At 50.3% G+C, this 23,435-nt stretch overlaps 1 protein-coding gene across 2 annotated transcripts in view; it reads right to left on the bottom strand.

Moving 5' to 3' along the window:
- Positions 1-23,435, bottom strand: part of GRK5 (G protein-coupled receptor kinase 5) — a 225,300-nt gene that overhangs the window by 56,431 nt on the left and 145,434 nt on the right. For both annotated transcript variants that reach the window (XM_004428127.3, XM_087432694.1), the window contains exon 3: positions 12,304-12,416. In XM_004428127.3, the coding sequence (XP_004428184.1) occupies positions 12,304-12,416 (113 nt within the window). The remainder of the gene's footprint in view (positions 1-12,303; positions 12,417-23,435) is intronic.

Raw genomic sequence — 23,435 nt, 5'->3', positions numbered from 1 at the left:
TGGGAGCAAACACTGGTGCTCGGGCCCCACCCCACACTGAGTCAGACTTGCTGGCCACAAGGGCCAGGTGTTCAGTCATCTGGGGTTGACAACCACCAACTTCACTAAATCAAAGGAAGCCACTGGAAAATAATGAGCCACCAAACTGGAAGCCCCACCCCCACCACCAGAGACTGCCTTAGGTCACCAGACCTTACAAGCTGCATGCCCTTGGACAGTTTCCTTAACCTATAAAATGCAAATGGAAAAAGCACAATTGTGCAGCTAGAACATGATAAAGCTCTGAGCCCAGAGCCAGGCATATAATAGTCAATTAACAGTTGCCATCATTATCAGCATTGTTATTATTACACCTTACAAGAGAAAACAATAATATAGATGCCTTACCTTTGCAGCTTTTTGCCTTAAAAGTGAACACACAGAGATTTCTCTGATGCTCTTATCTGAACCTCAAAAGAGCCCAGGGAGTGACATGGGAGGGAGGGGCTACCATTATACCCCTACATCTGCTTCTGAAGAGCGGGAGGTTCAGTTGCCCAGTGTCATTCAGGGGAGGTGGCAGGGCTGGGACTTGGAACTCCAAGCCCCCGGCTCTTTCTCAATACCAAGGAATTGAGGACTCCAGACGGCTGGCCAAGCCAGTGGCACGGGCTCTAAAGAAGTGAGGCCTCCAAAAGAGGGACCTTTTTATTCTCCCTGACCCAAGAGGGGCTCCTTCACTCTCATCTGACGCACTTGCCAAGTGGATGAAAGCCCTTGAGCTAACGAGAAGCCTGGGTAAGCTTGCCTTTCTCATTTAGACAAGGGAACTAATTGCAAATTGTTTATAACCATTTCAAAATCCACCACCCAAGGAAGTGTCAGCCTCGGTCCAAAACTACAGCTATTTCAAAAGAGACAGGAAATGACGTCAGCACAGACGGACTGAAACTCCCTCTCCAGCTATCTCACTGTGGAGTTAGACTCCCCAGCCCTCCTGGCCATTCAAGGCAATCTCTCAACCCAGTGTCTAGGGTCCAATTTCTCCCCAGGCCAGCCCAGAAGACCCTCCTGGAAAAGGCGAAGTGTGGGCAGTGCCCACAGAGGCAGCCAGGCACGTGTCCCTCCAAAGTAAGTGAGTTTCCCTGTATTACTCTTTCTCTTCTGATGGAGAATCAAGATTCAACAATTTTCTCCAAGGAAGAAACATTAACACTATGATCATTTGGATCACAGAGCTACACAATAGTGGTTCTAGAAGGAATCCAACACCCTCACTTTACAGAGCTGGACATCGAGGCTCAGAGAAACGACCAGCCCAAGATCACACAGCTGGACGTGGCAGAGCCAGGACAGGAACACAGTCTTCCTGACTTCCCCTGGGCCGCCCGCCTCACAGCCTCTCTCCCCAAAGGCCAATGACTTCTCACCATCAAGATGGGCCTGGTGGGACTGACTATTTCTTGATGATTTGATTTGATTGATGATTTCCTGAAACCATTTAAAGAGAGAAGGTGGCTTTTTCTTCTTGAGTTTCTCCTGTTATTTTCTCCCATTATGCTCCCCAATAATCCCCCAAAACTGACAAACATGCGTGCATGCACACCCGCTCACAGTATGGAGTAGATTATAGGCTCACCCTACAAGGTAGGTATTATTATTCCCAATTTACAGAGGAAGAAACTGAGGCTCTGAGAGGCCAAGTAACCAGTTCAAATACAACAGAGCTGCAAGTGACAGGGCTGGAGGCTGAGTCTCTAAAGTGGCTGAGGGCTCTAGAGCACAACTGATCCCCCTCTTTCCAGGGTGAGGAGAGAAGCACCCAGTGTCCTGCTCCCCTGGAAACCCCACCCAGTGGTCTGGCACCATGGGAACTTACCCAGACTGCTTTGCAGGGCCCAGGCCCCGGGCAAATGGCTGACCACATTTTGGGGTAACTAAATCCCAAGCAGAACCCTGGATTTGCACTGTCCCAAAATACATCTGTGAAGGCAGCTCTATTTAACCAAATGGAGGCCTAGGGCTCACTAATCAGCCTCAATAACCAGCTGAAAATATTATTGCTTTGAGTACTAAAACCCACGTTAAAAAAATAACATCACTTTCAGGTCAGCTGCCTCCCAGCAGAGGCCCTGCTGGGCAGCTGGGCGCCACAGTTCCACAGGGAGGCAGCCAGGAGCACGCGGGGACAGGCATCCCCAGCCGGGGATCAAAAGGCCTTTCTTTGAGAGTCCACGTCAGGTCACCACCACTTGAAGAGCATTTGTGTTGGGAGGCAGGAAACCAACAGAAGGCTTCCAGCTGGGCTTTCCACACTGATTAAGTCACCTGGAGTGACAGGCCACGTCTCCACAGTGACCCCCAAGAGGGTCTCACGGGGAAGACATCCTGAGAGGCCACCTACAGAGAGAAGGCACCATGGCAGCTCAGCTGGGCGAGCAGAGCTCAGGCAGATCACACTCCCCGAGGCGGGGGACCACCCGGGAACCCACTGCTATGGGAACACCCTTGCCCAGGTAGTGGGCAAAAGCTGCTGAAATCAGCTTGAATCAGAAAACATAAGCAGCAACTAAGAGGTTGGGCCAACAGCCTAGAATTTTGCAATTAGAGTTGGCTCAGGAAATGGCAGCCAGACAATGACTTCAATGAAAAGAGAAGGAAACCACATGCAAGGATGCCCCTGTGACCTCCATCTGTAAGAGAGTCACCTCCCACCAGAGGTGGGGGGGGCTTATCCCCTCCCCCAATAGAGGCGACACACACTGTCCTTTCCGCTGCAATGTCCACTTGAAACCTTCTCCAGGCCAGCACTCAACCCTAACAGCCAGAGCGCCAAAGGGCACCGATGCCAATTCCCTTGGAGGGCCTTTCTCTTCCCCAGATACAACCAAGGTGCCAACCAAGGGAGGCACCATTTAATGAGCCTTCTCTTTGCACTGTGATTTATGGCAAACACAGGAATGGCCCTGGGGAAGAGACACTGCTCTAATACAAAGAGCAAAATACGACATTGAGTTTAAGGCAAAAATAATTATTTATAGATCTGTGCCTGCCAAAGAGTATAAACATCTGTGTACATCTTAGTTTATAAACCTAATATTTCATCTCTTGGCCTGCTCTAATTGCATCATCAATCTCAGAAAATACGTCCTCTCTATTAAAACACATTTCCCTCAGATGATTTTTAAAAACGTGAAGACTGCAAGCCAGTAAAAGGGACCACCACGTTTTCAAAAAAGCTGGCACTGGTTTGAAGAGCAGGGAGTCTGAGCTGACGGCCTCTCGGCTTCCGACTAACTTTAGATGTCACCTCCTTCTCCCGGGAGAACTTCTCCTGCCCTGACAAGAAGATGAAGTCAGAGATGCTACGAGGTCTTGCCACCTCCGGCTTCTGTAATTACCGATGTGGTCAGCTTTTCCAGGGTCCTGGCGGCAGGGACAAGTGACGCGCCTGGCTGGCAGCACTGCTCACCATGGCCCTTTCTGGAGAAACACCCGGCTCCCCCACATTGGCCTCCGCATCTGGCCTGTGCTGACCACGTGGGCTGGGGTCTCCATTTGCCCCTCTGGAGCCACTTTCCACCCTGCAGCGGAGTGGCGAGAGTGAGGTGGGGTAGCTGTCTGCTGGCTCCCTCTCCGCTTGGGCACCAAGGGTTCCTGAACCCTCTTCTGAAGACCCAGCTCCTGTATGCTTCTTCCACTCATTCCTATGTCAGTCCCCTCCCTTGTCCCTGCAGGTCTAGACATAGCGAAGGCTCAGACGTAGGGCATAGCTAGCACCTTGTCGATAGCCCTTCATTAAACTCTCCTTCATTCACACGCGGATGGGCCACCCATTTCCCGCCAGGACCCTGACTGATACCCTGAACAATCCTTCGGATGGGTGGGCAGTCACCTTGCCCTCTCTCTGCTCCCCAGATAGAATGGAGAAGCAATGCAGAAGGGGGCAACCCCAGGGGCCCCAGGATCAGATGGGCCTGGTCAGCCCCAAAGCCTGTGCCCGCCTGGGGAGACGGACTGTTCTCTGATCTCTGGCTGCCATCTGAGAAGCCCTCTCGGGCCTGGGTCAGGAAGGGATTCACTGGCCCCCCCATGGGGCAACAGATGGGACGGGACCAGAGAAAGAAGGGAAGGAAGAGCAGACCCCTGGCCACTTTGGGGTATAGATGAGAGTGGTAGGAGTGACCCCAAGACGACCCCAGACCTTACTGACAGCACCACAGCCACCAGCTTGTGAAACACGTCCTGGCTGGGGCAAACACTGAAAAGAAGGAAGGCAGAAAGGGGTGCTGCCCCCTCTCAGGTGGAGGTGATCAATTTACCAGCAGCTGTCAGAGTCCATGGCTGTGCTGTCACCTCCTGTCTTCCCATCTTTCTTCTCCTGAGCGTCTCAGCCCTGAGTGTGGCTCTCTCCCACCCCCACCGCCACCCCTACACTGCCTTGTTGCTTCTCCTCCGTCCCCACCCCCAGAATTATTTCTCTGTCCTCACTCTCCACCAAGGCTCATAAGGCCACCAAGCAAAGGTCTTTGACTCTCCATTACTCTTTTGGTTCTAAGTGAAAAGAATCCCAACCTAACCTAGTTTAGACAAAACTGTAATCTCTTGGCTCCTGAAATACAAGAATGAGTTGAACAATCAAACTATGGGAGGAATGGAATAGCCAGGCTCAGAGCACCAGGAACCAGGGACATGAGCTCTTCTGGAGCCCACTCTTATCCACCTATGTGTGTACGTGTATGCGTGTGTGTGGTGTTGGTCTCCTTCTCTCTCAGGGCCGACTGGCTTGCTCCAGTGATAGGAAACAAGGCAGTCAACAGCTCCCAGATTTTTTATTTTAAGCATTCTCTACCAGAGAAGGACTTCCCCTCAAGTCTAGAAATCCCAGAGAAAGGAGTGACCTACATTGGCTCACAGGCTCATCTTTACTCCAATCAACTGTTGTTTGGGGATGACATCATTAAGAACATGGTAGCTTCTAGGAGAGCCATGTTGTTTGGGAGTGTGGGTGGGGACCCCAGGAGACTGGACAATCCCATAGACATCCACTGTATGAGAGTATTTTATAAGTGATACTTTTTCAAGATGACCCAGGGTCTAGCTTCACCAACTGTTCTGAGGGTCTCTATGTCCATCTGAGGAATGATTACCACCCTTCACTTTCCCTCTTTGGGGAGATCACAGCAGGGATAGATAGACAAAGACAAATACTGGGTATGACTCATAGATAAGAGAAGCAGAATACTTAGTTTCCCTGGTGAGGCATCATTTTACAACAAAATTCCAGGATAACCAGGCATATCTAAAGCCAGGTGACAGCCCACTAATTTCAAGTGATTTTATATAGTTCTGGGCTAATGAATGGCTTGGAGTGCCTTTTAGCATTTCCTGATATGAGATTTCATTTGTTGTAACCCCATATTTGTTGTCACCAATCTCCAAGATGGCCTTCAATAATCCTAGTCTCCTGTTATTCATGCCCTTGAGAAGTCTCTTTCTGTACTGAATAGAGTTAACCTATGTAACCAGTAGGATATTAGGGAAATGACATTATGGAACCTCTGAGACTAGGTTATAAAAGACATTGCATCTTCTACCATGCTGTCTTGGATCACTTGCTCTGGGGAAAGCCATCCATGTTACGAGGACACTCAAGAAGCCTCATGGAGAGGTTCACATGGAAAACACCTGAGGCCTCTGGCCAACAGCCAGCACCAATCTGCCAGCCATGTACGTAAGCTCAGGAACAGATCTTCCAGCCACAGTCAAGCCTTCAGATGACTGCAGCCTCAGCCAACATCTTGATATAACCTTTTGAGAGACCTTGAGCCAGTAGGACCTAGGTAAACCATTCCCAAATACTTGACTCACAAAAACTATGAGATAATAAATGTCTATTGTTGCTTCAAGCTGCTAAGTCTTGAGGTAATTTCTGACACAGCAATGGATAATGAATATTTAAGAGGTATCTGGACTCACAGCTAGTATCACTTACTTCATTAAAAAAATTTTCCTTATTTACTTATTTTTCAATCTATCATTTAACAAGGAAGCAAGCTCCATGAGGGCAGGAATTTACTTCTCCTGCTCACTGTGTAGCCTCCAACTGCTAGGACAGAGCATGACACATTAGAGACATCCAATAAATATGGGCTGAGTGAATCTGGTTGAGTATTTGCCAGGTTAGAAGTGCATGAACCTTTAAGAAGTCCACAGCAAGACCCTCTTGGCCTTGTGGAGGTTGACACTGGCCTGGAACCCCTTCTGATCCCCTGACCAGCTAGGCAAACCCTCTTTGCCCTCCAGAAGCCAAATCTAGTGATAGCCTTGACTCAGTTTCCCTGTGGGAGAGCAAGAGGGGAGTCTTTCTCGGGCTCCCAGAAGCAGTTTGATGAATGATACACAAACAGTTCTGCCGCCCCCAAGATCATCCAGGCCCCAATTTAAAATAGCCACAATCTTCTGCTCAACTTGAGAAACCCAGACATTAGGACTGTGTGGGAGAGCAGCCTTTCCTGGGGGCTATGTCAGAGCCTGACGAGGATGGGTTATTTTTGATAAACTCCACTTGATAGAAATTCACCATAGAGGTGGGAACAGTGTGGATGGCGCTGGCTGAGCCAGAGAGCACTGGGGCGGTATGCAACACCAAGGACCTCACCACCTCCTCCCTCCTCGAAGTTCCAGTCAGGATGGGAGAAAAAATGTATTTCAGACGAGAATTGTGCCAGCCCTGGAAAACTCAATAAAGTCTTCATGCGTAAAGGAGGTGTTCCAAAGCCTGGTCATTTGACGTCAAGATGCATGATGAAAAGGCCTCGCTAATTCCCAGGGATGCAGACAAAAACACAACGGGACGGAGGCAGCCTCTTGTGAGTGGTGGCTTCATTAAGGCACAAGTAAAGAGCGTTTGTCGCGTCAACACCAGGAGCCAGACTTACATTTCCTTTCCAAAAAAAAAAAATCTTGGTACAGGCCCAGCAAAAGGGAACGTCTGCACGACCAGAATGAAAATGGGCATCCGTTGGACTTTTTTTTTCTTCTTCTCAAACTGACTATAAGCGTCTAACAAGACACGTGGCTGGAAAATTCCACTGGCTCCTGGGTTTAGCCTTACCCTGCTCTGCCTCATCAACTCTCTAGACAGGTCCCAAAGCTGCTGATGATTCATTTTTTTCCAAATGGGGAGCAGCCTTGGTCCAGGGCTCAGTCTTTGGTCCCCAGCTCTCCTCCATCCACATTCATCTCCTTGGTGAGCTCATCCAGCCCATGGATGTAAATACCAGCTATACGTTGACAACTCCCAATTTTCTACTTCTAGCCCAGACCTTTCTCCAGACTTGAACACCCACCTCCCCTCGAACATCTCCACTTGGATGTCTGATAGATGTCTCAAGCTGAAGGTGCTTAAAATGGAGCTCCTGATCTTCCCCCAAACGAGCCTCCCCAAACCTTATCCTTACTCCATCCTTCCAGCTGCTCATGTCAACATTTTGCAGCCATCCATAACTCTTCTCTCTCACCCCCAATGCATCAGAAAATACTGTTATCTCTGCCTTCAAAACATGCCCCAAATCCAACCACTTCTCACCACTGCCAACTGCTTCCACGCTGGCTTGAGACACCATCAGCCCTCACTTGGACGGCTGCAGGAGCCTCCTATCAGAGCTCCCCACTCCCACCCTTGCCCCCCTTAGCCTGTTCCCAACACAAGAGCCAGAGGGTCCTTTACAATTACCTAAGTCAGATCGCGCCACTGCTCTGCTCAAAACCCTCCAGCGGCTCCCCCACTTCACTCAAAGTCAAAGTCAAAGTTTTTTAATGGCACAAGGTCTTACACGATTGACACACCTCTCCCGGACCCCTCTGCTCTTGCTCCCCCCGCTCCAGCCACCAACACCCTTGCCTGCTGGCCTTCGCCCTGGCTGATCCGCTGCCTGAGATATTCTTCCACCACACACCCAGCCAACTCCCTCAACTCCTTCTGGCCCTCAGTCAAACGTCAGCCTTTCAGAGACATCTCTGCCAAGTGCCCTACTCAATCCTATAACCAGCCTCTCCCTTTCCACACCCCCACGTCCCCTTACCTGCTCCAGTTTTTCTTCTTCCATCCCCTTTATCACCTTCTAACATTCTGCATCATTTACTTATTATGCTTCTTGTTTATGACCTTCTCTCCCTGGAGAGAATGTAAACACCACGAGGGCGGAGACCTTGGTGCATTTTATTCGGCCGTTTATCTCAGGAGCCTATTACCGTGCCTGGCAGAGAGTACTTCTCTTACACGAAGGAAAGACTAAACTAATGGCCAGGAGCATGATGCAGGGGCTTCTCTTCCTGCCCCTAGTGAAGACCTCGCCAGGGTCATAGTGTTCCATGACCCCAGGAGAAAGGAAACCAACACCCAGGTCCTGCTAAGGGCTCACAGGCCACTCAGGGTTGTGAAGGCTCCAGGCACTTTTAGGTGGGCTGGGCTGGGGGCTGTGGATGCATCTTGTCCAGTAGCCCCCAAGTCCGATGACCACAAAGACCCTGACGGGGGGAATCCCTGTGATGTGTAATGGGTCCAAACCTGCCAGTTCACAAACAAAACAGACAACCGAATGCCCTGCCAGCCTGGCTACAGAGTGGGATTGAGAACAGAATCAGGGAGTCTTGGCTTTTCAGATTTCTGGGTCTTGATTTAAGAAAATCCAATCTGGGAGAAGTACTGCATCACTACCCAGGCTCGTGGGGGCACTGAGGGATTGCTTTGCAAAAGGATTCACAGTAGGTCTACTTTAAACAACGAGCCCACACCACCGCAGACCCTAGAAAGCCTGAGCCAATTATTCAAAATCCATGTCACCTCAGAGGCAGCGTGATGTGGCGGAAAGAGCAGTGGGCTGGGGGCTGGGAGACCTGGTTCACGCCTAGCTCTGCCACTCACTCGTGGTGTGACTCTGGGCCAGTCGCTGTCCCCACTGGGCCCGAGTCCTGAGCATCAACCACCAGTCAGGTGTGGCGCTGTGGGCCGAGGATTCACAGATGACGAGCTACGTCTCTGCCACCAAGAGATTTCTGGTTAGCAGAGGAGACAGGCATACAGGTAAACCCCTAAAGGCTACATGCACTGGGCAGCTGTGACATGCCGGACACCACTCTGAGCAGCGTGAACTCATTTAGTGAACTCATCAACGCCTCTCCCACAATCAGATACAAGTATGTCTCCGCTCACAGATGAAGACGTGAGGCACAGATGGGTTAAGAACCTGCCCAAGGCCTCACTGCCAGCATGGCCCCGGCGGCCTGTCTCTGGAGCCTGCGCTCTCAGGCAAGATGCTCTTCTGCCAGCATGGTGCAATTATGAGACTCAGGTGCATGTCGGAGCAAGCACCTGGAGCAGAGGGCACAGCAGGGAGAGAGGGCGGTCGGGGAAGACTTCTGGGAGCAGAGAGCGGGAGAACGAGCAGGGATTCGCCAGGCAGAGGGGACGTGGGGAAGCATTTCAGGCAGTGAGGGTGAGGGAGCCAGGGCCGAGAGGCTTCAACAGCCTGGCAAGTCAGAGCCACCACAAGCAGGTGATGAGGCCAAAATGCAGAGCTCAAGAAAGACCCGGAGGAAGGTCAAGGATGAAAGGGAGGGCAGGGGCCCATCAGTGGAAGGTCTGGTAAGTCAGTCTCAGAACTGCAATTTTATCCTGATGTCAATGATTCCCAACCCTGGACACACAGGACAGTCCTGGGAATCTGAAAAATGCCAATGTCTGCTGTAAACGATGGCCAATCTAGTGGTAACGGGCACCCCTAGCGCCAAACTGTGGTCTCCAAGTACCATTTCCCAGTAAAAGGAACCAAGTTTCCTTGGAGAAATGACTCCAGGTTTAGGGCGGGAAACACACAACATGAGCTCAGAACGTTGCATCACACAGACAGCAAGGAGGCTGCCAGGGACCACTGGGGTCCTCTCAAGAGCTCAGGAGCCAACCTGAAGGGCTCCAGTGGCTAACGACGAGACCATGGAGCACCAATAAGGATAACGACTACCGCACATGAAAACACATCCATGTTTAAATCCACACGTTTAAAACTCTATAATCGGAGTTTGTATTGGAGGATGCTAATGAACCAGTTTGGTACTTTGAAAACAGAAATACAGGGAAAGAATCAAGCATTTCTCATATGAACTTTACGACTGGGAAACCAAATAGTAATCGAAAGGAGGTGTTTCCCAGTCAGCAAATGAAGAAGGAATGATAGAAAGTCACCATGTTGCAACTCCTAATTAATCAACAGATTTAGGTATTGAATATTGATGGCTACTGCCATCTCAAAAAGAAAGACAACCAGATATCATATACCCCCTGATGGAAGAATATGAAACCAATTATGAAGTCAATCCCCCCCAACCACTAAAATTGAAACTGAATCTGACCAAGTTTCTAGATTCAATGAGCAATTTATAAGAAATACAGAGGAATCTATCAAATGACACATGGGGGTGAGAGTGCAAAATTCAGACTACGGGACTCTCCTCTGGATGAACAAGGGGAGATGTTTATAAACTGTTAAAACACGCATTTATAAAAAATATGAGAAAATCAGAAATTTGAACACTGACTAATATTTGAAGATAGTAAAGAATTATTTTTTTTAGCTGTGATAATGGTATTGTATTTTTTATTACAGAGCGCTTATCGTTTAGAGATACATACTGAAATGTTCACAGATGACATAATATATGTGAGACCTGCTACAAAATGCTACAGAAGAGAGGATGTGGTGAAACAAGATTGGCCATGAGTTCATAATTGCTGAAGTGGGGTGAAGCGTGCATGGGAGTTCATTATACTATTCTGTCAACTTTTACTTTTTATAGTTTGAAATTTTCCATAATAAAAAGCTATGAAAACACTAGGCCCCACCTCCAGAGATTCAAATTAATGAGTCTGGGCTTCAGCTGGGGCATTCGTATTTTTTTAAGGCTCCCCAGGTGTTTCGACTGCTCAGCCAAGGTTGAGAACTATCCTATCACATACAAGATGCGCGGGAGCCTGCTCTAAGACCAAGACAGGCTATGCAGGGGAGGGAACTGGTCCGGGAGAGACCAAAGAGGCAAGCACAGGGTCCTTGATCGGGAGGTGGAAGGGATGAGAGAGAGGGAGGGGACAAGGACAACGCAAAGATTTCAGGCTTGGGTGGCTGTGGGGTGCTGGTCACTGGAACAGGGAACACATCAGAGCTGGTAGCTGTGGGGACCTGGGGAAGGCGCTGAGTGTGTTTTGGACATGTTGACTTTGAAGGGACCCATGTGACTTCCGGTGGAGACCTTCAATGGGTAGTTTGGCTTGGTCTAGACATCCACATGGAGACCCTGAAGCAGACACAGAAACTTGGGCCCCACAGGGCTGTCTCCCAAACCAAGACAGAGGTCACAATGGCTGCAGCCAATGATGGCATTAGGGCCTCCAGGAAACCACAGCATCTTGGTCCCCTGCCCAGGGAGGGGGGCCCTTGATGACCCCATTGCTTTCATGACTGGTCTCCATTCCTCACCTCCTCACCCCTTGTCCACCTTCCTTGGATAGAAACCCAAAGAGCAATCGCCCAGGCTGAGGAGTCCTGCCTTCCTGGGCAAGGGCCAAGGAACTCCTGCATATTTCTACATCTTGTCCTAAAGGCCCATGCAGATCAATCAGCATTTGTTAAACAAATAAATGACCAGTATATCTGAAGGAAGTCCCCATGGTGTCAAGCATGCCCATGCGTGCCAGCAGCCAGTGAAGGCAGCAGCAGTCAGATTGGCTTGAAACAGCCAACACACGCTCATTCCACCAACATCTACTGAACGCCTGTATGTGCCATGCTCTGTGCTCAGCAGGGGTGAGCCCAGGTCCTGCCTCAGAGAGCTTGTATTCTAGCAGAGAAGCAGACAGCAAACAAGGACACAAACACACACAAGCTTTGGAATTTTAGAAAATGGGTTCTCATCTGGGGAAGGGGCCATGGAATCCGAGAGCCACCCTGGGGTGTTGGGAAAACCACCTGACTTCCCCAGGCACTCCCCTGCATAGTAACTCAGGCCCTTGGAATCAGAGGGCTGACAGGGCCTCACTATAAAGCAGCAGCAACCGAGGCCCAGCCAGGGAGGTGGCCCACCCATTGTCACTCAGCAGGTGCAGACCTGGAGACAAGTCTCCATTCTTAAAGTCTGCACTGGAAGTTTCTTAAGCAATAAGTTTATTCTTCATCCTTCTAAACCATGTGGTCTATATTTTCCTTTGGACAAAAACGATCCCTGATCACAAAGGACCAAAGGGCCACCCCGCCAGGCGCAGGGACTTACCACTGAGTCCAGGAACTGAATGTAACACTCCAGCCCAGGTCTGGTTTCACAGAACTGCCGGAAAAGTAGCCTCCCAATTGGCTGCTTGTCACATAAACTGCAGTAATCTCTGTCTGGAGAGAAGAAAAGAAGAAGGTGGTGAGACCCAGGAGAAGGTCAGTCAGGGCTGTCCCGTCAACCCACACCTGGATCCAGCACACCAGATGGATGAAACAAGGTGACTGGCAACTCTCAGGACTTCTTATTTATTTCTAGGCTCTGCAGACTCAGAGGGTGACAAGGTCAGTGTAGAGGAAAGTGCCGGTTATGACCCAGCCTCCACCTCCCAGCCCACTCCCCCTCCCTTTCCAATGCCCTGATTTCCATATGGAGACGCCAGCAGTTCTGGGGACTATGACTCCACCCCTTGGCTGGCCGGTCAGCACGTCACATTCCCTGATTATGGTGACTGGATAAGTGTGGCAGGTATGTAACCCAAGCCAGTAAAATCAGAGCAAACCACAGACTTTGCCTGGGCCTGCTGAGCAGAGATGCTCTCTCTTCCCCTGGATGCTGCGGTGCATGGGTGTGAGGTCAGATCTGCTGCAGTGTTCTTGACACTGCAAGGGCAGCTGCTATGAGGATGAGGCTGATACACGGAGGAGTCAGAGCTGGGAAAATTACAAGAAGTAGATAGAGTTGGTGGTGTCGTGAATCTCTAGACCAAACCATGCCTGCAGCCTAAACAACACTGGAAAAGCTTATTTATGAGCCTTGTTTAGGGCAGTTTGGAAAGATCACAAAATTACTTGTAATTCAAAGAATGCTAATAGATACAGCAAATAATAATAATAATAATAATTTCATTTTTGCCCAGTTGGAGCAAAGCCGAGTCTTAGGACACTTCCAATTATGAAAACCCTGGATTTTCCAGCTAAAGAGCTCTACGCATGGAGAGAGGAAGTGACCAGCCCTCAGCCACTTAGTAGCCAAGAGAATTCTGAAGAAGAAATGCAGGGTCAGACTCCAAATCTGGAGGCCTGGTGACCAGGGTTTTGGTCATTGACTTGCAGTGTGACTTCAAGCAACTCACTGCCCTCTCTGGGCCTCAGTCTTCCTCTGAAAAATGTAGGCATATGTTGGAGGTAAGATGGAAAGGTCCCTTCTGGCTCTTCCTGCAATGATGCTGAAGCCTCTGCAAGAGGTTTTCGCTGGCCAGAAAGGTACTAAAAGGACTGAGACACACTGCCTCGAACTCTCTTGAGCATTGAACACTGGCCCTTTGACTCTGCAGCTGTACTGGAAACGGTTAAGTGACTTCCTGGGGAAACTGGGAAGACAGTGAGTTAGTCCTTGCTTGGGAGAGCTATCTGGATGGAAGGAATGACTACAGCCTTGCCGAATGTGGAGGAGAAGCCAGGACAATCGTCCCCTTAGAGGGGGTGTCTCTGGAGATACAGAACACAAGGAGATATGAACACAACCATCAGCCAACTCACTTTCATACCCAAAGAGTTTATCCACAGGAGGGAAAACTGTTACTTATAGGGAAGGTGGTGGCTGTGACATGGGTTCTGGAGCTAAACCTCCTGGGCTCAAATCCCAGCCTCACCACTCACTGCCTGTGCGACCTGGGGCAACTGACTTGACACTTTTATCCCTCAGTTTCCTCGTCTATGAACTGGGGACAGTAATTGTACCTATCTCTTAGGACTGTCATGAAGATTAAAATAAGATAATGCATACAAAGGACTCAGGAGGCCAGAGGCTGGCATATAGGAAATGCTTAATAAACACCATCTGTTATCATCATGGATATGGGTTTTTTGGTCTGTTCTGTCTCCCTTACTTCAGGGAATCTCCTCTACCCAAATCTGTAAAAATCCAGCCCAAGGTTCTAAGGAGGCTGACTGCACCCAGGCCTCAGGGATGGGCACCTGACTCAGTCCTAAACGATAAGAGCCCTTTGTCTCCCAACCACAAAATATGTTCAAGGATGGGCCCATGACTTAGTCCTAGACAATAGGTCTCTGTTTCTGCCATAGTGATAGGTTCAGAGACAGACATGTGACTCAGGCCTAGCCAATCAGAGCCCTCTGTCTCTGGCCACAATGATAGGTTCAGGGATGGGCATGTGACTCAGGCCTAGCCAATCAGAGCCCTCTGTCTCCCGGCCACAATGATAGGTTCAGGGCATGTGACTTGATTGGGCCTTGGAGTCCTTCCAGGGCTTTTGCTAGAATTTCCAGGAAAGACACTAGCTCCTCTCTGGGATGGCAAGGCCTTAGGAGCTGTCAACCAGGAACTGCCGCAACTGTCTTGCCCACTAGGCAGCGAGAGCCCAGGGAGAACGAAGCAGGGCAAAGTGGAGCTGAGTGGAGAAGAGAGAACCGGGTGCTCGCACATCACAGGAGCCCCTGAAGCCAGCCCGCCCAGGCCACCGCAGGGGCTGCACGTTTATTTACCTGACAGAGTCTTTGCTTAAGCCCGTTGGTGTTGGGTTTCTGTCTCTTGCAATTGAAAGAGCAAGTGACCAGGCATACAGACTGCAGAGATTTACAGCCCATTCTCCTTTCATGTGTAAACTGCCTGAGGGCAGGGACTGTTTTTGCAGGAATTCATGAGTTCTAAGTATATTGTGTATAAGAAGGCAGTCGAAAATCTTTCTTTCTCCCCTGAGTGGATACTTGGATCAAAGTGGATGAGCCACCTTCCACGTCTCCCTCTTGGCCCCCTCCCCAAGTGTTTTAGGGACGAAAACTAGCCTTGGACTATTGCCTTAATTCAGTCTACCTTTCTATGCACAGATGGTCTACGAATAGCCATGCCAATAACATTTAACCCATCTCAATGTGTGCCAGGATCAATGGGGGTGGGGGGAATGGGATGCGGTCCCATCCCTCAGGGAGCTTGGATTCTGTTGGAAAGGGTGGGGGCGTGGGTGAGCAGACAAGATCTCAAGTGACAGTAATAAAATGTCAAGTGAGATGAGTGTTATCGTCAGCCACAGTAGGGAATCTGGGAAGGAGGGAGCCGAGAGGGTGACAGGTCTGGAGCCCGCACCTGTTAGGCATAATGCCTTGCAGACAGAACCTGCGTTTTCGTTCTGGATACCTCCCACTCAACCTGATCCCCCAAGGAGAGGAAAACCAACTGCCCCATCCTTTCCCAGTCCGCTGAACTTCCCCAGCACAAACACAGAGGGAAAGTAAATTACTTTGTGTCAAACTCCAATTGTATTCAATTATGGCAGAGAGTGCAGCACAGCTTATATGAGTTGAGCAAGGTACCCTCCCCATTTCCAAAAGCAATTATGTTTCATGTACCATATTGTGATTCCTTAAGGGTTCATCTGACAGGATTTTTTCTCTCCATATGGCGTTTGCTGTCAATATGGAAACAAGGCCATCACAAACTCTCAGCACAGTAAACAGCATGTGATTCCAACACAAGCTGTCAGCACCTCAGTTCCGTGCCTTTCCCAGCTGTACAGAGGATACCAGGCAAGAAAGCCACTCATCAGAAGCCCAGGAAGAAATAAAAGGATCAGTAATCATCTATTCGGATTCTTTTCTCAGCCTTAAATAAAGATAAATAGGCCTATCTTCTGAGGAAGCACCACCACCACCACCACCAAAATCAAAATGCAACGTTTGCAGTTCTTTGAAAAATGGAGAATGAGGCCATAGAGGAAGAACATGAATTTGGGGATTGATCAAGTTGACAGGAAGAGGCACAAATCATAGTTCTTGATGCGTCAAGAGCAAATGTGAGGTGCGAGTCGCTTCTGGAAAGTCAGACCATGCTGAAGTTGGAAGCATGAGGAGTTCTACAGTAAAGCTTCAAAGTGGACCCTTTCTGATGGGTTTCTAGAGAAGCCGGCCGTGTTATTGAAATCCAGCTTCGAAGGGCCCGGCCCAGAGCCCTTCTCCCAAGTGTGGTCTGTTGGGATTCGTGGGGAGGAGTGTCCAGGACACAGGGGCAGAGCCTGTCCTCTCTGTCTCTGAATCTGTCTCTCAGGCCGGGAGAACCCTGGGATGCTGTGCACACAGGCACACGTACACTGTCCACACACACACATACACACTGGCTCTTCTGGAACATGGAAATCCTGCTTTGGGCCACGTGCCTCATTGGTCTTTCCCTCCAAACCAGAAAGAGGCTGTCGGTATGTAAGATATGAGGGGCTTCAGGCTGCCCTGCCTCAAAGTATCCACCAATCATCCAGTCATTCTAGCTTTACTCTTTTGGGTCTTTCATTCACTCAGCAAACTCCCTTCCAAGGTCTCCTGCTTTTTGATGCTAAAAGGTTCCTTCAATTTTAAGACTCTTATTGAATTTAACACCTGGGTACGTGTGGATGAGTGCCCGGGAGGAGACACATCTTATACCCATTGGCAGGTTAATGATCCAGTAACAGGCTTGGAGTTAACAGCTCGTGGTCAGCTGAGATCAAGAGTGGGGGCATGGTCTTTGTGATGTGTGATTGTGTGTTTGGCCTTGGCCACAGTAACAGAGGTCTGGTGGATGTGGCAAACTGAAGCATGTCCAGAGTAAGGTGACTGGAAAAGGGGAAGGGTCTAGAAAGCCCGTTATAAACTCTAGGACACTGAGCTGTGCCCTTGATCATGGGGCAGAGTGCCCCTAGGGAGGGCTGGGGCCCGCTGGGCACACTGGAGGGTGGTGGGAGATATGCTGGAAAGGCAGGCTGGGCTCAGCCAAGAAAGGGCTGGACTCCAAGTCCAAGGAGACTGGAAGGGAATCACCGTCCCACTGGGGATCGATGATTTTAAAGCACAAGTGATTCAACAGCAATCCATGGGAAGCGGGATGGAAATGGGGTGGGGAGCAGGGAGGCATTTACAGAGGAGGTCACCTCTTTGGGAGCAATTGCTGCATGTGCAGGGAGGGTGCAGCCCCGGTGGCTGGGATCCTGCTTTGGTGGGGAGCTGGACTGAAGTGGCTTTAAGAAACCATGTGTGTCGTTTGTTTCTTCAAGGGCTTGACACATCCCAAGCACGCCCACAGCTGGCCCAGGGAAGGCAGGACTGCCACACCTTCCTGCAACACACTGAACTCCAGCCCTGCCCTCTGACAGAAGCGTTTCTTCCCGATGGACAGCCTGGTTAGCAAGGTGACAGACCCTGGCGGGGCGCTACCGTGCGCTGTGTTCCGGGCCCTGTCGTGGGCATCCCTGAAAACAGATGAGGCTCGGGCTGCATCTTTGTCCTGAGCAGCTTGCTTACTAGCCGAGGCAGGAGGGAGGCGCATTCACAGATAGGGCCGGGAAGAGTAGCCCCGAACAAAACCGCATGAAGCAGGACTGCTGGGAATGTCCGGGAAGGCGTCTCGGTGGAGGGGCACAGACTGCCCTCGTGACGTTGGGTCGGTTTCAGGGGCGGTGCCCATGGGCAAGCACACTGCGGCACGGGTATGGGTGTGACGGCAAGCCCACAGGGGAGAGGCCAAGTGCTGGGGAAGAAGGAGAAGGTCAAAGCCAGGGAAATGGGGCCGGGGTTAGGGGGAAGGGCAAGGAGAAGCCACAGTGGGGAGGGAAATCCCCAGGTGAGAAGCCGGAAGAGCCAAGAGGGCGTGGCAAAGCATGGGGTAAGGTGTGTTTGGACAAGAATTCACAGCCAGGTCTGTGACCACTGCGGGGAGCCAGTGATAGACCTTCAAGAGTCCCTTAAAGGGTATGGCAGTTCTCAAAAAATTACAAATAGAACTAGTATATGATCCAGCAATCCCAGTGCTGGGTATTTGTCAAAAAGAATTGAAATCAGGATTTCAAAGAGATATTACATTCCCATGTTTATTGCAACATAGCCAAGTTGTAGAAACAACCTAAATGTCCATGGACCGATGAATGGATTAAAAAAATGTGGCATATACATACAATGAAATATTATTCAGCCTTAAAAAGGAAGTAAATCCTGCCACATGCAACAACACATGGATGAACCTTGAGGACGTCATGGTAAGTGAAATAAGCCCATCACAGGACAAATACTGCATGATTCCACATATGTGAGGTATCTAAAACAGTCCAACTCCTAGAAGCAGAGAGTAAAATGGTGGTTGCTAGGGACTGGGGGAGGGGGAAATGGGGAGTTGCTGTTCAATAGGTTTAAAGTTTCAGTTGTGCAAGATGATTAGGTTCTAGAGATCTGCTGTACAACATCGTGCCTATAGTTAACAATACTGTATTGTGCACTTAAAAGTTTATTGAGGGTAGATCTCATGTTAAATGTTCTTTTACAATGTTCTTACCACAATAACTTTTTAAAAACAGAATGGTTTAAAGAAAATGGACAGAAAGTGGTAAGTTGCTTGGGGGTGGGAGGTAAGGCACAAAGGGACAGGAATCAGCACATGGTGTTAAGTGAGGGGGTCAGCGAGTAAGTTTACTTGGTAATGAATGTAACTGAGAATACTTGTGCCAGCATGCATGCACATGCAAACACATATGCAGCACACATGTCCTGAAGGTCTAGGCACAGCCAAGTCACTTCCAATTCTCCCTTACCCAGGTCAGGCACGACACTTACCAAATTGTCAACCACAGAAGGTACAACAAGGGGCCCCATGCTCAACCCACCACCTGTGATGTTTGGGTGCTTTGCTGAGAGCCTCCCCTTGTCTCCTCGCCTGTTCTCATAATAAGCCACTGATGGTACCACCACCTCAGGCCCATTGTCAAGGATACCTACTATAGACTGAATGTTTGTGTCCCCTCAAAATTCATATGTAGAAACCTAACCCCCAAGTGATGGTATTAGGAGGTGAAACCTTTGGGAGGTGATCTGGTCATGAGGGTGGAGGCTTCATGAATGGGATTAGTGCCCTTAAAAGGGACCCCGGGGAGCTCCCTTGCCCTTTCTGCTATGTGAGGACACAGTGAGAAGACAGTCATTTATGAACCAGAAAGCAGGCTCTCATTAGTCACAGAATTGCCAGCACCTTGATCTTGGACTTCCCAGCCTCCGGAACTGTGAGAAATAAATTTCTCTTGTTTATAATCCACCCAGTGTGTGGTATTCTGTTGTAGCAGCCCAAACGGACTAACTTGCTATCTAGTCTTGGGCAAGTCCCTTAACCTGAGGCCCAGCTGCCTCCTGTATCACAAGGGCAGTCAGCCCACTGCTGCTGAGGGTGAGCAACATAAGGGAGCCCCTAGCCCAGTCTGAGCACGTACCAGGTCCTACATAAACACGAGCCATTCGGACAGATCATATCTCCTCTACAAGACGCAAGAAATGGTGGCTTTTACGTCTGAAGATTCAGAAAGAGTATAGGATGTAGCCAGTGAAAGGGGGCTTGACTCCACATCAGCACCAAAGAAGGCAAAAGTTGCTCCTCCCGTCGCTGCCAGTGGACTCCAAGCTCCGGAAGGGCAGGGGCCAGGGCTCTGCTGGCCCTTCTCTCCTTCACTTCGAGCCTCCCTCTCAGAAAGAAGCCACATGTGTCCCCACAGCACATGGCCGAGGTTAAAATCTCACAACCCACAGTTGATTCCTTCAAGACTCATAACCCCCAGTGGACTCAGAAACACGAATGATATTGATAGTGAAGATAAATAAATGCTGTCACTGTTTTCATTCTTTTCGAGTGACATGAAATGGGAACATACTTTCTTAATTAGGAGCCTGTGGTATGTGGACGCTTGGAGGGTGACCAGATTTTCCCAACCGAGGGCCAGAACACAGGCAGTGAGGACAGCATGGCTCCCCTCAGATGGCCACAAACCCCAAGTGAACAAGGCCACCACCCCTCCCTCCCTGGCCTGGAGAGTTGGTGTCAGTCCCTAGCGGATGGGGAGCAAGGAGACGTCACGGCTGGGGACTGGGGCGGGGGGGCGGGTGTCAACGACAGAAACCTGCTTGGGACTGTTTTCATTGTTGCCCCAGGCACTCCTTGAACTCGGGCCAATGAAAATGCACGTTCCATTTCAGAAGTAAGAGCAAGAAACGCAGCTTCCTGAGGAAATGGAACAGCTAACACTGGAGCCCTTGGAAATGAAACCACATGTTTATCGTACATGGGGGGATGGGGGTGTCCAAAAGTGACTCCTGGAGCCACCTCTCTACCAACTGGAGCTTTATTTCATTTTGTTTTGTTTTATTTTACTTTCTTCAACACTGTTTTACTGAAATACCAGGGTTTTTTTGCTTTCCGGTTTTTTTTTGAGGGGGGTCCTGAAAGGTCCTAAGGCAATTGAGGAAAACACATGAGAGGAGACTGGACTAGACAAAGGCCACGAGCCCTTCACTTCGCCATTGTCCGGGTCTAAAGCAATAAACAGAAAAGTGATTTGAAAACAGCTTTCTCTTGAAAATTCCTGCCAAAGCTGGAAAAAACAATCGGGCGTTTGCTCCGAGGAAAAAGCTCTCTGACGTTTGAAAGGCAAGATAGCATCACGGATAACGGCAATCCTTCGCAGCTGCCTCTTGGAAAGAGCAAGAGAGGAAAAGGGAAACATTTGGTATTTGGTTAGCAATAGCTGAGTGGGTTCCTATTACTTCAAGAAAGATGTTTTTATGTGAATAAAAAATGACATATGGCACATTACACAAACACACCCAAACCAAGCCCCATCTCCCTGTACCTTTTGTCCCCCTCATTCTGGTCTCTAGTTTTACTGCATGTCTGGTACTGGTCACCTGTCTATAGGATCAAAACTATTAAGCCCGGGTCTTACAAAGGTTGGTGGCACCTGGACAAGCCACATGTAAAAACCACTGAGTTGTAGGGTGTTTGGGGCTGGCTGCCTGGTGGGGAAGGGGGGGAATTAGGGGTGGGGGGGAGGAAAGGAGGGTCTCGTCTGTGGATTTGTGAAAGGTGGAGGAGGGGTGGGTTGAAGTGAGCTTGTGGGGGGTCCAGTGCAGAAGCCCCTTCCAGCCCCGCCACTGTGATGAGGGTCCAGGTCTCTGGCTTGAACCCATCATGTGCAGTCAAAGCCCAGGAAACCTGGGAGTCTGGGCAAGTGCTGAGGGCTGAGCTGGACAGGACAGGAAGCGTATGCTGTCACCACAGGGCCCCAGAGTCAGGCAGTGACTTCTATCTTATAGAGGCCTAGAAAAGCAAAGAATTTAGATATTCCCTTGTAGTGGGAATGAGACAAAGAATTGGGTGGGTAAATAGAGGAGTGGGATGGTATAGGTGGACCCAGGGAACAGCCAGGTAGACACGGACACTGTGCAGGCAGTGGTGAAAATAAGCCTGGCATACTGGAAAGAGCAAGGGACAGAATTGGGACCTGGGTTCCAGGCCTGACTTTTACGTGCTGTCTCTAAATGAGAGGTCTGAACCACCGAGCTCTCAGCCCTCTCCTGCGTCCGAAAGCCCGCCACTCTGTGACTGTACGCCTTCCTTCCATGCTAGCACAGAGAGAGCCTGAGAACCCAGAGGCACCAGCAGAAAAGGCACCTCATCCATCAGCAGCGGTGGCTCTTGAAAATGCCAGGCAAAAAAGAAACACACCGATGTGTGACCTGTGGTTGTTTCTATTTCTCTAGATTTTCAATATTTTTACAATGAGGGGAAAACAACTCTTCTAAAAACACAGCTGCAAAATCACTGAGATTAGGAAGGTCCTGGGAAGCAAAGGAGCCGTGACCTCCAGACAGGTCCCCCTTCAGGTGCAGGGCCTGGGTAACAGTGGGTGCTTCACCCTGCCTGGCCTGCAGCAGAACTTTCCGGTGAGCTGGGACCCAGCCTGCTGTGATGCCTGCCCCTGGGAGAGCCTCGGTTGATGGTGAATGCTGCTCCCTTCACGGAGACCCTGGGCCTTCCCTCACTGCCGTTCTGCTCACAACCATCCTGGTGACACTATCTTCCCATAGCCACGTTCTTTCTACAAGCTTTTTTTCTTTTTGAAAAGAAATTTCCATGCAGATACAGACAGTTTTAGAAATTGAGATACCCAGGCCACACCCAGCCAACTGCATCGAATCTCTGAAGATGGTATCTGCGGTTTCTGAAGCTCCAGGGTGATCCCAACGCCGCGTTAACTGAAGTCTAGTTCGCCATTTTATCCCCAGCACCTGGACAGTGCCTGGCCGGAGCAGGAGTCCAGGTGTGTATGTAAAACGAATGAATGACTGAACAAATGAATGAACAAATCACTGTGATGTGGAAGCCACACGCTTCCAAACCAGGGAGTGGCGATCTCAGGCCCCACTCCCTCGACACGCCCCGGTGTTTATCTGCCAGAAGTGAAGGTCTCCCAGAAGCAGCTAGATGATAGAGTTGCTCTTAGCAGGGCTGCCGTCCATGGGAAACAGAAGGCTCCAGGTGGCCGGCCGAGGCGAGGCTGGGCCCAGGGCCCCCAGAAGCAAGGCAGCCTAAGCGCGGGGCTCTGCCTGACTCCCTGCTTTCAGGACAGCTCAGCCGGGCCATGGGGCTGGGGTCAGGGGACAGGACTTTGCCTCCAGCTCCTCCTCTGACCCCTGTATGAGCTCAGACCCGTCATTCTCCTCTCTGGACCCTGGTTTCCCCTTTTACAAAATGAGGCTGATGAACGAGGGGAGCTTGAATGTCCCTGCCTCCCAATTTGGCAGCTCCACAGGGAGAAGCCTGGTGGGGATGCAGACATTACAGGGCATGGGGCCTTTCTCCAGCATCAGAGCCCCGACGAGAGTTCAGACTGTTGGGGTCCCTAAGCCCATCCCTCTGCCTTCCCTCTCGCACCTGCACTGTGGCCCGAGCGGGAGCAGAGCGAGCAGGAGCTTAAAGACAGCATGTCTGGAAGGCCTGGGAAGGGGGCTGTTCCGGGGGCCTGGGGCTCCGCTTCCATTGTAGCCCTGCCAGTTTGCTGCGGGGCCCCAGGGTCGTTACTCCCCCCTCTGTGCCTCAGTCTCCCTCTAATGGTTTTTGGGTTTACCCTTGGATGGCAATGCCTGGCCCATCCTTACTGCGAGCCCCCCTGGCTGGCTGAGGAAGAGGCATGAGGGCTCTGAAGCCTCAGGGCCAGGCCCACCTTGCTGTCCAGGGCCCTGGGGACTGGCTTCACCTGGAGCTATGAGCTAATGAAGCAAAAGCCACGGGAGGGCGGGGTCAGGAAGTGGCTGCGCAAGCAGGCGCCAAGGCAAACAGCAGCATCGGTGCAGAGAGGCAGCCCTCCTTCTTCCTGGGCCACCGGCCAGGGCCTAGCG

This window comes from Ceratotherium simum, chromosome 6 (genome assembly GCF_057802395.1).
Source record: "Ceratotherium simum simum isolate JZ-2026a chromosome 6, ASM5780239v1, whole genome shotgun sequence".
Lineage (NCBI taxonomy): Eukaryota > Metazoa > Chordata > Mammalia > Perissodactyla > Rhinocerotidae > Ceratotherium > Ceratotherium simum.
Note: the sequence above shows the minus strand (reverse complement) of the source record. Positions and strands in the feature narration are given on the sequence as shown.